Source organism: Mauremys reevesii, linkage group 18, assembly GCF_016161935.1.
Source record: "Mauremys reevesii isolate NIE-2019 linkage group 18, ASM1616193v1, whole genome shotgun sequence".
Taxonomy (NCBI): Eukaryota; Metazoa; Chordata; order Testudines; family Geoemydidae; genus Mauremys; species Mauremys reevesii.
The window spans coordinates 4,155,144-4,169,006 of NC_052640.1; the positions used below are offsets into that span (position 1 = coordinate 4,155,144).

Consider the following 13,863-nt stretch of genomic DNA (forward strand, 5'->3'; position numbering starts at 1 on the left):
TCGTTTTTCTTAAGATGGGGTAAGGACACTGTCCAAGTGTACCAGTTATGTGCCCTTTATTTTTGCCTTGCTAAATCAAAGGTAATGATAATACACTGAGAAAGTCAAAGTGCCTCCCATGTGGCTGGCTTTATATAAATCATCAGTTTGAAAGGTGATTTGCTCTTTCAGCCTATGAACAGGCTCAGAGCGGGGATGAGTCTCTTGTAATCTCTTGCCATTAGATGGTACTCCAAGATTTAACTGAGACAGGAGCAGTTCTGCACTTTGCAGCAATCTCATCTTTTCCATGATAGACCCTGAGGAAATAGGCCTCTGAGAGTGAATCATGTTTTAAAATCCTCTTAGTTCTCCATGCAATGTGTTGTGCATGTACCTCTAGAGCATTGTCTCTCATGACTTCTAGGGGCCACCTCACACTCAAATAGCCTGAGACTCGGTGTTACTAATATAACAACCTAAGTTCCCTCTAAGCCACGCGGCCGCGCAGCTGCCTATTAAGCCCCACGCAGGGACTCAGGGCTGTGGCGGGGAGTGTCTCTACCCGCTGGCCAAATCACGGACCTGCGGCGGTGGGGAGAGGTGCCCCTTCCCGCTGGCCCCAGCTGCTGCAGCGAGAGAGAGCTGGGGGGAGTCCTCTCTCCCCACCGCAGCCCGGCGGCAGACTGCACCGCACCCCAGAGCCCACACCCCCAGCCAGAGCCCTCATCCCCCCACATTCCAACCATCTGCCCCTGCCCTGAGCCCCCTCCCACACTTGGAACCCCTCGGCCCCATCCCCACCACAGGAATTTTGTTATGTGTCACACATCACCTCTATATTGGTGCACATAACCAAATTCATTCCGCACATGGACCTAAAAAATTAGAGGGAACACTGATAATGACCACTTTATTTTGCAGAATTTCTGAATGGTTTTCCTATGCAATTTATATTTGTTATTGAAAACAGGGAATGTTCATTTATGGTGGGTTTTGTGATGTGCTAGGAACCACCCTGAGACTGTCTACCTCGCTTCATGCAAGCAAGCAAGCAGAGCCAGTGCTGCTCCCCACCAGCTCAGACTGGAGCTGAACAGGCAATCTGGAGATGCATCCTCAGTGTCCCATATCCCATCTTTTCCTTTTGGACCCCTTCCTAGGATCATTTTTGTGAGCTTTTCTGATTGAAATCCTGCTTAATATTACTTTGTAATCTGGGAACGTTCCCACTGTGCTCCTAACACACTGCACATATGTTGTCCAAATGTGCCATCTCTTTGTGGTTTTCTTTAAGTAATAGGGCTAACACTTCCTCAGTTTAGAGGAGGGATGGTTTTGTGGCTAAGGCACAGCTTTGGGACTCAGGAGATCTGGGTCCTTTCCCTGGATCTGTGAAAGCTCCACTCTGTGACCTTGGGCAAGTTACTTAATCTCCTTGCGCTTCAGTTTTAGGGATCTGTAGAATAGGGATAATAATATTCTCTGTCTCTCGCCCTTTGTCTGTCTTGCCTGTTTAGGCCTGTTCAGCCAACAATGTGATGCAGTTGCAAAAAAGGCTAATATCATTCTGGGGTATAGTAACAGGAGTGTCTTACGTAAGACCTGTGATGCAGTTGCAAAAAAGGCTAATATCATTCTGGGGTATAGTAACAGGAGTGTCTCACTCTGTCAGCACTGGTGAGGCCTCAGCTGGAGCAGTGTCTAATTCGGAGTGCTGCATTCTAGGAAAGATGTGGACAGACTGGAGAGAGTCCAGAGAAGAGCAACAAAAATGATCAAAGGTTTAGAAACCCTGACCTGTGAGGAAAGGTTAAACAAACTGGGCCTGAGAAAAGACAACTGGCGGTGATGGGGGCCTGAGAACAGTCTTCAAATATGTGAAGGGCTGTTATAAAGACCAGTGTGATCAGTTGTTCTCCAGGCTAGTAGTAATGGACTTAATCTGCAGCAAGGGAGATTTAGGTTAGATATTAGGGAAAAAAATTCTGCCTATGCTGGTAGTTAAGGTCTGGAACCGGCTTCCAAGGGAGGTTGTAGAATCTCCACCACTGGAGGTTGCTAAGATCAGGTTGGACAGTGCCGCCTGAAATTACCTGAGGTGCAAAGTTCACCGGTCACAGTTGACAGGTTCTTTCCCTTAGTGGTTACGTACTTTATTTAACAAGTGGGATTGATGAATCACAGGAATATGAACATAAAAGTTTTATTTATCATCCAGATAAACCAAAGCATTAATGCTACTGAACAAGAAACAGATACATATAATAAGAAAGTCCATAGTGCTGTCATACTCTCAAACTCTTGGGACCAGGGAAAATACCGCTAGAAGAAGATAGTGGAGTACACTGTAAGTGGGAGGTGACGGTCCAGTTTACACCAGCCTCTCATCCCAAAGTGCCCACCAAGGGTCGGCACACACCTTGTTTATACTCATCTCCTCTCTTACACCCACCTAGGTCCAAGACCAGATCTGAAGCTATTCCAGCCCCTTCCCATATGACGTCTTCCGGGAAATGTTGTTTGGCTGTTAGCCAATGGCTATTAGCCAGGATGGGCTGGAATGGTGTCCCTAGCCTCTGTTTGCCAGAAGCTGGAAATGAGCGACAGGGGATGGATCACTTGATGATTCCCTGTTCTGTTCATTCCCTCTGGACCAGGCCACTGTGGGAAGACAGGATACTGGGCTAGATGGACCCTTGTTCTGACCCAGTAGGGCCATTCTTATGTTCTTATGATATCCCAGCTATCCATAATTAACCTTCCAAGGCTGCCCTGAGCTATCTGCATCAGCCCCATTCTCAGTATTTTCAGTAAGTCAGTATGGTTAGTTCCCTGGACACAAGCACCCCCCAAATCTTCCCAAAGCTACAATTTTAACTGGTTTTTGCTTCTTTGCCGTTACCTTTGTTTGTCCCAGCATGCATATTGCTCATTATACTCTATGTTCCTCCATGTGCCTTTCAGCAATGTTGATTTTTACTCTTTCCTGTTAAAAGCACGTGTTAATATATATTAGCCTAAAAGCTTCCTATGTCATAAATCAGGTCAAGAGCCATAGGTTAACAACAAACACCTGTCAGGGATGCTCTAAGTTTAATTGGTCCTGCCTCAGCGCAGGAGGCTGGACTAGATGACTTCTTGAGGTCCCTTCCAGGCCTCATTTCTATGATTCTGTGATTGTAAGCTGTTCAGGGCAGGGACTTTTTCTGTGTGTATGTACAGTGTTTACTACAGTGGTGCTTCCATTTTGTTTGGGGCCTGAATGTGCTCTGTAATATAAATAATAAACCTCAACCCGAGCTTCCTAGGGTTTCTACCAGCAGATTGACCCCTCTATCTCTCCCCCTACTTCCCTCTTGCCTCAGAGAGACTCTTGACCTTTTATACTCTTGGGTTGTAGCTAATAGGACCAGTCTGGCCTGGTTGCTAGGCTGAGTCAGCAGAATAACTCTGCATTGTTATGCAGGGCCCTAGAACCTCATGCCCTATTGTACTCTTTTCAGAAACCATTGCCTATGTTTTAGTTTAGCGCTCCTGAGAAAAGATTGTCCAGATAGCAAAGAGCACAGTGACGGTACAGTGCCCAGCAGAACAAAGGCTTACTCTGTGTATGTGTGTGTGACTTGTATCCTAGGGGTCTGAGTGGAATGCCTCCAACCTGGAAGAGCTTCAAGGCTCGGGGTGAGTACTGGCCCTTTCCACTACTTAATGTTGGCTTTCACACGTTAGACTCTTAAATCCTCAAATCACTTGTTTTCAATTGAGTGTTCGGGTGTCTTGTGAAATGAAATATAATACTTTCAGGCCATACTTCAGTGGATAGGGCACAGGACCAGAATTCTATTCTCAGTAGTGACCTTGGACCAGATGGTTCCTCTCTTTCTATCTCAGTTTTCCCACCTGCACAATGGAGATAACATTTGTCCTCATTTGTAAAGTGCTTTGAGATCTAGGGAAGACCAATCCTATGTAGGAGTCTAGTTTATACTGAGGAAGCTTATTGTTGTCTGAGGTGTGAATTCCCAAATACTTCAGAAGATTATGCATTACAGTATTTGGGGTAAAGCTCTTATCCAAATGGTGCAAAACTGCCTGAAGATGAGCAGAGCTGTGTGAATTGTTCTCCATTCCACTAGTGCAGACAGGTGGCTGCAGTCTTGTCTCTCAGTGAACTCTCATCACTACATCACTTCTTGGCTTTAAGTGTTTTAGGCCAATGGGAATTTTGTGTATAAATACTTGCTGCTTGCCCAGGACACATGTTGGCTCTATAATGAGGCTCTGAAAAGTTATTACTCAACAGCAGGAATAAAGATGTTTAAACTGTAGTCCTTGGGAACAGATGTCTGAACACTTTGGAATAAGTAAAACAACCAGCACATTAATTCTTTGATCTGTAGTGATGGTATTCTTGAAATGACATTTTTAAAAGTCAAAGCTGGACAAATCCTTGAATAAATATCATGTGCTATTGATTTGTCTGAATTATATGAAATAATAACTTAATATGGGCATTCATTCTCTCCTGGTATACGCCTATTTATGATTAAAATCCTGCTGTTATATCCTGCAGAAGTAGAGTAAAATGATGCAACTTTCATTTCATATTTCTAGTTGGAAGAAGGAAGAAAGGATGATCTTGTTGCGAAAGCACAAGGCCGAGATTCAGGACTCCCGGGTTCTATTCCTAGTACTGACATTGATTCATTGTGAGACTTGGATCAAGTTTCGGCTCCTCTCTCTCCCTCAGCTTCCCCATTGGTAGAGTGGGCAAGTCACTTTCCCGTGTTCTCCATCTTTACATGGGACAATGATAGTAGAGAGAGATGAGTTAGGGAGCTCAATTTAGCCAGTCCTTCACATGTAGAATGCCAGCTGATTTAATCGGAAGCGGAGAGCTTAGAGGTTTGGGGCTGTTGATCGTCCCATGCAGTAAGAGCACCCGTGTTACACTGGGTTGTGTGTGGTTTATCACGTGAATTCCAGGTCCCCTTCCAGGGCTGTGATAATTAAACTCTCCGCCTTTGTTTCCCGTTGCATCCTGCAGCGTCTACTACATTTTAAATGTCACCAGGGAGATCGATAATTTTTTTCCTGGTCTATTTGCGTATCATAATATCCGGGTGTACGACGAGGAGACGACAGACCTCCTGGCTCACTGGAACGAGGCATATCATTTCATAAATAAAGCCAAGTAAGTGGATGGAGATGAGCGAATCAGTGCTTGGGGGCATCCGAGGTCAGGATAAGAACCCGTCATCGGAATCTGTGGAGTGAGGTCAAGTCCTTGCATGACACTGAGGCACTTCCTCCAGCAGGGGGCGAGGAAGCTCCCTCACCAGTACCGTGGCTATTGTAAGGATAGTGTTGTGCCCTCGGCATGCTGCTGAATAGCATTTTGGCAGAGGATATGGAACCATTTACAGAAGCTCATTTTGAAACCTGCCTCCCTCTGAATGTCCTGTTAGTCACAGAGCTGTGGTTCCCACTTCAGGGCAGGGGCAATGAGAAGTGTATTCAGTAGGGAAGTAACCATCCCCGTTGTCTATTACTGGAAACTCACTGCTTTTGGACAAGTCCTGAGAAGTGTCCGTGCATCTGTTCTGACTTTGACTCTATCCCCAGCATCCAATTCCCCTGGACTCCTTCATATCCTCAGCTCGCTGTCCTAGGTTTGGCACAATAACTCATTCAGTGTCTTTACTGCCATGGCAGTTAAGTAGCTCTACCAGGCCAATTAAGTAGCTGTCCCTTTGCTGCTTAATTGCTGAGCTCTTTGTGAGGCTATGAAGAGGTTTCTGGGACCCCTGCTCTCGCAAAGGCCTTTGAAAAGGGAGTTCAGTTGGGCCCCTGGAATTCCCAAATACCCCGTCTGTTCCCATCAGTGGTTAATCATTAACCCCTTCACAACCAGTCACAATTGTGCTGAAATTTTATTTTCAGTGCCTTGTTCAACTTGCTTTTTTGTTTCCCTTTTTTTTAAATGAAATGTTTGTTTGTTTCTAGTAACGATGCTACATTCTGTTTGTGTTCGCATCTAACGCCCTAAAAGATGTCAAGAGCCCCTAAGGGTCCTTCTGATGAAGTAAAACACTTTGAAATCCTTGAATTTTGTCCGTGATAGAATAAGCAGACCAATGGCTCCCGGCAACAATTAGTGACATGAACCACTCACACTCTGCTGGGGTTTCAGCATGTGCCTTGTAACTTGATGGGCTTTTCTTCATTCGGATCTGCATGGGGTAGCTGGACAGTGACACCTGGTTAATTTGGCCTCTTTCATTAGTCGGCCAAATCCTGCCCTAAGTTAGTACCAAATCATTAGGATTGCAGAGGTGTAACCAGCGGTTGAATTTGACTTTGTCCATCAGCCACAATGTCAGGATTAATAATGGGCTCAAAAACAAAGGGGCTGCATCTGAAGCTGTGGCGGTCCCATCCCTGACAGATTGTGGCACAATTCTGCCAGGTGACATAATGGGCATTGAAGTTCCTAAATACATAGCAGGAGACGCTTATTGCCATGTGTGATCCTTCGTTCAGTTGCCTTGCCTCCACCTTTGAAGATGGGGGCCTGGCATAAGGGCCTTCTTGCCAGGCCCCGCTGGGCCGCCAACCCTGTTACTTGCTCTTCAGATTGCACCAACCTCTCCGAGGAAGCCTCTTTATTTGTGAGACTTCTTACTCTGTGATTTTCATCCAGTCACTCCACCCGCCAGGGCACAAGTGATAGAGAAGCCCTCGTGCAATGAACAGTGCAGGGGGGCCTGGTAGGGAACCCACATCTCCAAAGACAGGGACATGCAGACAAAGGGAGCTTTGGGTTGTATCTGAAATAGCAGTGTGGTTGGGGTGAGAGGAGAGGGGTTAGGGAGTGTCACACTTCTCCAAATCCTAACTTTCCTAGAGAGTTTATTTTCTTGGACCATGTAACCCAAAGCAATTAACTCCCTCTGAGCTGTGATGTTGGCTCGGTCTGGAGAACAAACGACCATCCATGCACCATATAAAACTGTGATAGTAAAACTTAATAAACAAAAGGGTTTGAGATACAGTTTTTCTTATTTTTTGCCTTCCTCTCTAGGAAAAATCACTCTAAGTGTCTGGTACACTGCAAAATGGGTGTTAGCCGGTCTGCCTCTACGGTTATAGCTTATGCAATGAAGGAATTTGGCTGGTCCTTGGAAAAAGCCTATAATTACGTGAAGCAAAAACGCAGCATTGCAAGACCAAATGCAGGCTTCATGAAACAGCTGCTGGAATATGAAGGGATTTTAGATGCAAGGTAAGGTGATGGGTGGAATGAGAAGGTGACTTGCAAGGAAACAAAACGAGCCTGTTGCAGACTAGAATGTCTCACAAAGCAGGATTAGCAATTTGCAGTTGTGTGTACACACACGTAAGGCCTATGCTAGGCAAAGGAAAAATAAGTTAAAAATGATCAGAGAGTTGCTTGGAAAGGGGGAACATGATTTTGTGAAAAATGGGAAGCGAATGCAGTTTTTGTCAATGTTTCAGGCGTGGGTTGGAGCTAGGGCAGGTACAGGAAGCAGGTCTGGCACAGCTGCTGGCACGGAATGCACCGAGCTGCCACTGTGCTGCTGTTGCTACAAGGCTTAAATGGGGCTCTGTTGGCTCTTCTGTCCACTCAGGGAGCACAATCCCTGAGTAAGGGGTATTGGGCCCAGCAGGCTCATTGCGTGGCTGGGCTCTCATGCCTGGAGCCGGCTGAGTTCCTGTCGCTGCATAGACGTACATAGGACAAAGTCCTGAAGTTGGGGAAGTCTGCCTGAGCAAGGACAGCTGGATTCAGCCCTTAGTTGGTTTTAGCTGAGCATCTTTTTAAAGTTATACTCGTGTGACTCTGATGCATGTTTTTTGTGCGCTTGATCCGGATGCTTTCAGCTGGGGGGTTTTGTTTCTGTTTCCTCATTATGTGTGTATCATCTTCATTTCCATAGCAGCCATCACAGCTAACTACAGAGGTGGTTGATGCCTTTTAAGTCACAGTTACCTGATTCTTGAGGACTTTGGTTGCTGTTGTTTTTCTTCCCTTGAATCTTACGTTATGACCCAGCCATTTGTTCCCTGTATTTAGACCAGAGCCTCGCTGCTTCGTACATCCTGCTCCTCTGCCCTGCATTGCCACTGTCCTCTGTAGTGGGTGATCTGCTGGGATTGCATGTTTCCTCCAAAGGTTTCTGAGGGGCGTGACTTGTATGGGGTGGGGCACTGTGATGTTTTTACATACGACAGCTGCTGAGTGTTTTATTGTAGTAATTTGTGCCTTTTATTTTTCTCCCTAGCAAACAGCGTCATAACAAGCTGTGGAAGCAGCAAGCAGAGAGCAACCTACGCCAGAATGCAGATGATTCTATGGGGCCCAGTGACTTCCTGCTCGATAGCTTAGACATCGATCTAGAAAACCGTCTATCTGACCTGGACGCGCCTTCACAGTCCACGTACTTGGACAACAGAGCCAATATGGAGGCCGGGGGGTTTCACTACTGCTTCCGGCGCCTGTCCGACTCATTGCTGGAGAACAAGCTGCCTGGTGACAGGGAAATATTTTTCCAGGTGGAGGATCTGGAGCGAGACGTGCTTTCGGAGCAGGCCAATTTGCTGGTGGCTCAGCCTCCCCCAGTCCCTCCTGAGGCTGCGGCAGATACAATGAAGGCCAAGGAGAAAGTAGAACCACTGGCAGAGCTGAGAAGTTTCTGTGAGAAGGAAGTGAAGAAGTTGGAGTCCAGCATGCCAAAGGGGAGGAGTGTGCCCAGTCAGGCGGATCCGGGAAAGGAAGGCATCAGGGAGGAAAATCCCGTGGAGAGGTGGAAACGGCGCTTGTCTGTGCACAAGGAGGAGAACTTACTGAACAGAGAGAACTTGAATAACAACAACAGCAAGAGGAGCTGCCCAGAGGAGTTCGAGGTGCGTATGGGCTTAAACGTAGATGATTAGTAACACCCGACACCGTGTGCATGAGCCAACTCTCCGCATCGTAAGATTATGATGTAATTTGGTTTAGAAGTGAAGGCTCCTGTAGTGGTGCCTGTCTCCATGCTGAGCCTTTTCCTTGTAGAAGTGCTTCTGAACATCGCTTTGCTTGCAGAAGTTGTGGAGCCAGCCACCAAAGAGAGCATGCAGCTGTGTGAACATGCTATAAACCTCTCAGGGGAGCCGCCTTTCATGACCATCACTTGAAATGGTTGGTTTCCTGCAACTCCAGACACTGTCAGCTAGGGATCCTCATGGCTTGACTCCCACCCGAGCCCAGACTTCAGCAATAATGGAGAGAGGCTTCCTTTAGGCCTTGCAGTTCTTATAGAGAAAATGTTTCCTATTGTTCTGTGTCTTCCCTTTCAAGCTGCAAATCTGTCTTGTTTTAAACTACTCTGACAATGCTGTTCTGCATCCACACTGAATTGTTTGTCTGACTTCTTATTGCCTATTCTTTCCTTTTATAGCGCGATGCCATATTTGGAATCCTCAGTAAAGTCAAGCCTTCCTACCAGTCATGCACTGACTGCATGTATTCCTCAGCCAGTGCATCTGCTGAAGCCTCTGGGGAGCAGTGTGAGACGCTGAATCCAGCTGCCGCATGCTGCAGTTCTACAATCTGTACTCAGCCTTCGCTCCTCTCCCATGTGACTTCTAACTTGTCGGACCAAATGCCTAGCAAGTCGCAGGCTGAGGAAATAATCAGGGCTAAAAATGATGTTTTGCCTCCATTGCTGCAGGGAACTAGTGTTTTGGAAGGTGGCACCTGCAAATCTGTGGTGGATCAGCATTGCAATATTTCTGAAAAGCCAAAAGATGCACCAAAAACACCTGTCAAAGCACTGCTTGCCAGGAGAAATTCCCACTGTGAGAAGAGCCCTCTGAATACAGAAGTGATGAAGGAAGAGTCTCCATCCAGAAAAGATGTCAAACCCACGAAGGACCTGAAGTACTTGCTGTTTAGCAAAGATTTGGAAAAGCCCACCACAAACAGTTATTTGATGCAGCATCAAGAATCTCTTATTCAGCTTCAAAAAGCTGGCTTAGTTAGGAAACATACCAAAGAACTGGAGCGTCTGAAGAGTGTGCCATCAGAATCCTCATCGCTGGTAAGAGAGAGCTCCATGAGCAGAATCGATGCTAGTATACCAGAGGAAAACCAAGATTTGGCTTTGCACCAAAGCCCAGTATCTCTTCTGGGTCCAGCACCTTTAATATCTGAAGACACAGAGAATGATGTGGAGAAGTTAGAGGCCAAAAACCCCTTACAGGGACTGTCTCAGAAAACCTCCACGCCTGTCCTATGCAGGCTGGAACACATGAGCAGTTACACAAGGGACTTTCTGAAGACCATATGTTATACACCGTCATCTTCCAGGAGTTCCAACTTGACACGCAGTTCTAGTAGCGACAGCATACACAGTGTGCATGGGAAACCAGGCCTGGTGAAACAACGAACTCAGGAAATCGAAACCAGGCTACGACTTGCTGGTTTGACTGTTTCTTCCCCTCTGAAGAGATCCAATTCTCTTGCCAAGCTAGGGTGTCTTAACTTGTCCTCTGAGGACTTATCAAGTGACATGGATGTGTCAACGCTAATGAACTCAAAAGAGGCCAAATCGAGTGAGTCTTCCATGCTTTGCGAGTCACAATCCTCTCTGAGGAGCGTGGACGTAAGCTCCAAACTGCTAGCAAATTCAGCCACAGAAAACTTGAAGAGCACACTTCGGAAGGGCAAAAGTTGACACGTTCTGGTGCATGTTTTCTTTTTTTTTAATCAGCATTTATTGCCTGAACCCAATAGTTCATCTGATACAACATCTTTACCCCCTTCCTTGTGCAGTAAGTGGGGAGAAAGAGGGACATAACTGAACTGGGTGAATGGCACAATGGGAAAAAACATTGCATGGCTTGGAAGAGGACATGGTGTGTGAACTGCCTACTGTTCCTATAGGACAATATTCCCAGTACTGTTTGCTAAGCATAATAATGTTAAAATACATATAATGTAAAAAAATGCTGAAAATATTGTTTCAAAGTCTCAACAAAAGTCATGGCATTTTTTAATTTTTTTATTTTGCAAAACAAACATAGCACAAGTCTCTAGTTTGAACATCCACTTGTGGAAAAACCTGTAGATGGCAACATAAACTCTACCTCTGTACTTGATGATTTCTGTGTTGTTTTTTTTAAGGCTTATTCCAGGATATTTAAAGTTTTTTGAAAAGCATTCCTACGACATCAACTGTAAAGACCCAAAAGAGTGTTGAGGTGTAGGCTTTACTGTACTGAGTAACTCTAACTATGAAGTCAAGTGAAAAAGTGTAGAGCTGTTTTTTTTATTGACTACGTGATCTGCTGACCCGATAGTTCCTCTTTACTGTATAATCAGGGTTAGCTGTCATAGTGTCTTGTGTTAATAACAAAATGACATCTAGGCTGTGTGTTTTGAAGGCTTCTGTAAAAGTGGAGAAATGTCTTGTTCTTCAGGTATTGTTGCTCTTGTTGTGGTTTGATAGTTATCCCAGTAATAATGACAAGCCTGGCCAGTTGGTGACCATGAACCATTGTGGAAATGCATGTGATGCTGGAGTCAGTGGTGTAGCACTTGTGTTTTGGAAGCCCTGCTTGATCAGACTGTTGATGGCGTGCATTGCAGATGAGAAGACGACTGACCTGTCTCCTGCCACAGAGGGCAGATGGTTGGCTTTATTGTCATTCTCTGCATTTGAAACCTGGGGAGATAAGTCAGTTTATTTTTGGTAGAATATTTCTCGCATCCTGGAGTTTGCAGCAGAAATGCAAAGCAGCAGCAGGTTATCTCAGGAAGGTGTATGGTTGTCACTGAGCTCTGAAGCGGTTTACAAGTCTCCACATTGAGTAACATCCAAAGGGTTTATTATTTCAGCAGTGGGGCAGGATGCGTATTCCTACTCTTGTTTGTTTATAGTACATATTGTCTGGGATGCACAGGTTAATTTCAGTGATGATCTACTCCTGATGAAAATAGAAGGGCGAATTCTGCTCTCGGATGAACATGTGGTGCTCCTCTGGGTGTCACTATCTTACACACCCATCCAAGGGCAGAGTGTGAGGCCAGTGCAAGGAGGAGGCAGTAGTTTTACTGTCCTAGCCTAAATGGAATATTGCACTATCTCAGAAAGGAAGGAAAAGTGGAGAGCTAGATTAGTTTCCATAGTGTTAAACAACCATTAAGTCTTCTACATGGTGCTGCTAGCTAGATTCTGATACGGTGAGGCATGTAGGGCTCAGTCCTATAGCCTCTGAAGTCAGCGGCTTCAGCTGTGCAGGATTACCTCCTAGAGCAGAGCCATTGGCTGTTATCGTTCTTTTTTTCATCAGCTGCTTGGTACTAGTTTCTGTTGGAGGTTTATGGCCAATTCAGAAACACTCTGTTTCCACTTAGTTCTCATTCAGGCAAGTGGGAGTCTGTTGCATAAAATCTTGGGCACAGACTTCAGGATTCAGCCTTTGGTGATAAAACAGAATTCAAGTAAAAATGGGGTTGATCAAAATGAATGGATGAGATGATAAGAAATCTGCTTGAGCCACTTCCCGAGACAGGCCAGTTGGACACACAGATAACCCAGTTTAGCTCTAAAATGCTGTCCCTCAACAAAGGGGCAGTGACATGGCATTGACAGCATCATGGTAACCAGCCCCATATTCATTTGTGAGTCATTGTCTTCACACCCAGTGACTGTTTAGTACAGAAAAATTTCAGATAAATATTGTAGTACCATTGCCCTCCCGCCCCTGCCAGGTGCAACATGCGTCAAAGGAGGCCCTTCGCCTCTGGGGTGAGTAACACATTGTGGTAGAATGCGTTTGCCAGCCTGCTAGAAGAAGCACATTTTAAAAGACCTCCAAAACTCTGGGAGATACCTTTTTGCCAAATTAAGAATATAATTTTCAAAAGTGCCTCAGTCACTGAGTAGTCTGAGTTCCATTGCATATCAGTTGGATTTAGACTTAAGTGACTTAAGTGCTTTTGAAAATGGAACTTAGGCTCCTACATTTTCAGAAATGCCTGAATTCCATGAGTTAGACTAACTTTGGTGTCATGGTGAAATTTAAAGCTTAGTGACAACAAACAATGGATTTGTTGCAGTCCATGGTTTTAACAACCAGGTCCATGTGAGTCTGAGCTGTTTTTTAAATATCTGCGTTTGCAGAGCCATTGCTGGATAAAGCCTTTCAGATGGGGATGGAAAGTGAGCAACTTTGAACATCAAATCCTACAAGCTGCTATTTAAAATATTTGACTACCCATTTGGGAAGTGTCCCTTGGTTTCCACCATTTAGAATACCTGGGATTCCTTTTTTTTTTTTAAGTAACTCCCCCAATTTTGTACTAAAAGCAGGAGAAATATGGGCTGGGAAGCAGTAGATGAATATTTTTCCTTAGATAGAGGGGTCAAAAATGTGTATACATCTTGAGCATATGGCAGATTTGCCATTTCATGTGTGAAAGAAGCAAAAGCTTCTCAAGCAAGGCAGACAATGGCAATATCTCCGAGGATGTGAAACATTTTGTAATCCATGTTTTCTAGTGTCGGGAAACCGATGTCATTGCTAGAGTTGGACGTTCCCTTAGCTGCAGTGTTTGTATTATTGTCTGGCTATAAAGGTTCAGAAGTGGATTTAGCATGAACACTTCTTTTGATGCTGTGATTGTCGTGCGTTCTTGGTGTGGTTCTTTTCACTGAACCCACCCGTTGGTGCGTCTTGGAAATCAATACTGACTAGATCACTTCAATACACTGTGAATTCACTGACACATGCCCCCCCTTCCCTCCCCAGTTGTGACATTTCAGTTTAGCTGTATCTGGGGTGTGGTGGTATATCTAAAATATTAATGTT

The 13,863-nt window shown here is 45.2% G+C and overlaps 1 protein-coding gene across 5 annotated transcripts in view; it reads left to right on the forward strand.

Annotated features, from left to right (window-relative positions):
- SSH1 (slingshot protein phosphatase 1) overlaps positions 1–11,143 on the forward strand; it is a 55,326-nt gene extending 44,183 nt beyond the window's left edge. For 4 of the 5 annotated variants that reach the window (XM_039505488.1, XM_039505487.1, XM_039505489.1 and 1 more), the window contains 5 exons: positions 3,617–3,663; positions 5,030–5,176; positions 7,067–7,267; positions 8,289–8,910; positions 9,447–11,143. In XM_039505488.1, the coding sequence (XP_039361422.1) occupies positions 3,617–3,663; positions 5,030–5,176; positions 7,067–7,267; positions 8,289–8,910; positions 9,447–10,724 (2,295 nt within the window). In that variant the 3' untranslated portion in view covers positions 10,725–11,143. The remainder of the gene's footprint in view (positions 1–3,616; positions 3,664–5,029; positions 5,177–7,066; positions 7,268–8,288; positions 8,911–9,446) is intronic. The other variant, XM_039505491.1, reaches the window with a different exon arrangement.
- The last annotated feature ends 2,720 nt before the right edge of the window (positions 11,144–13,863 follow it).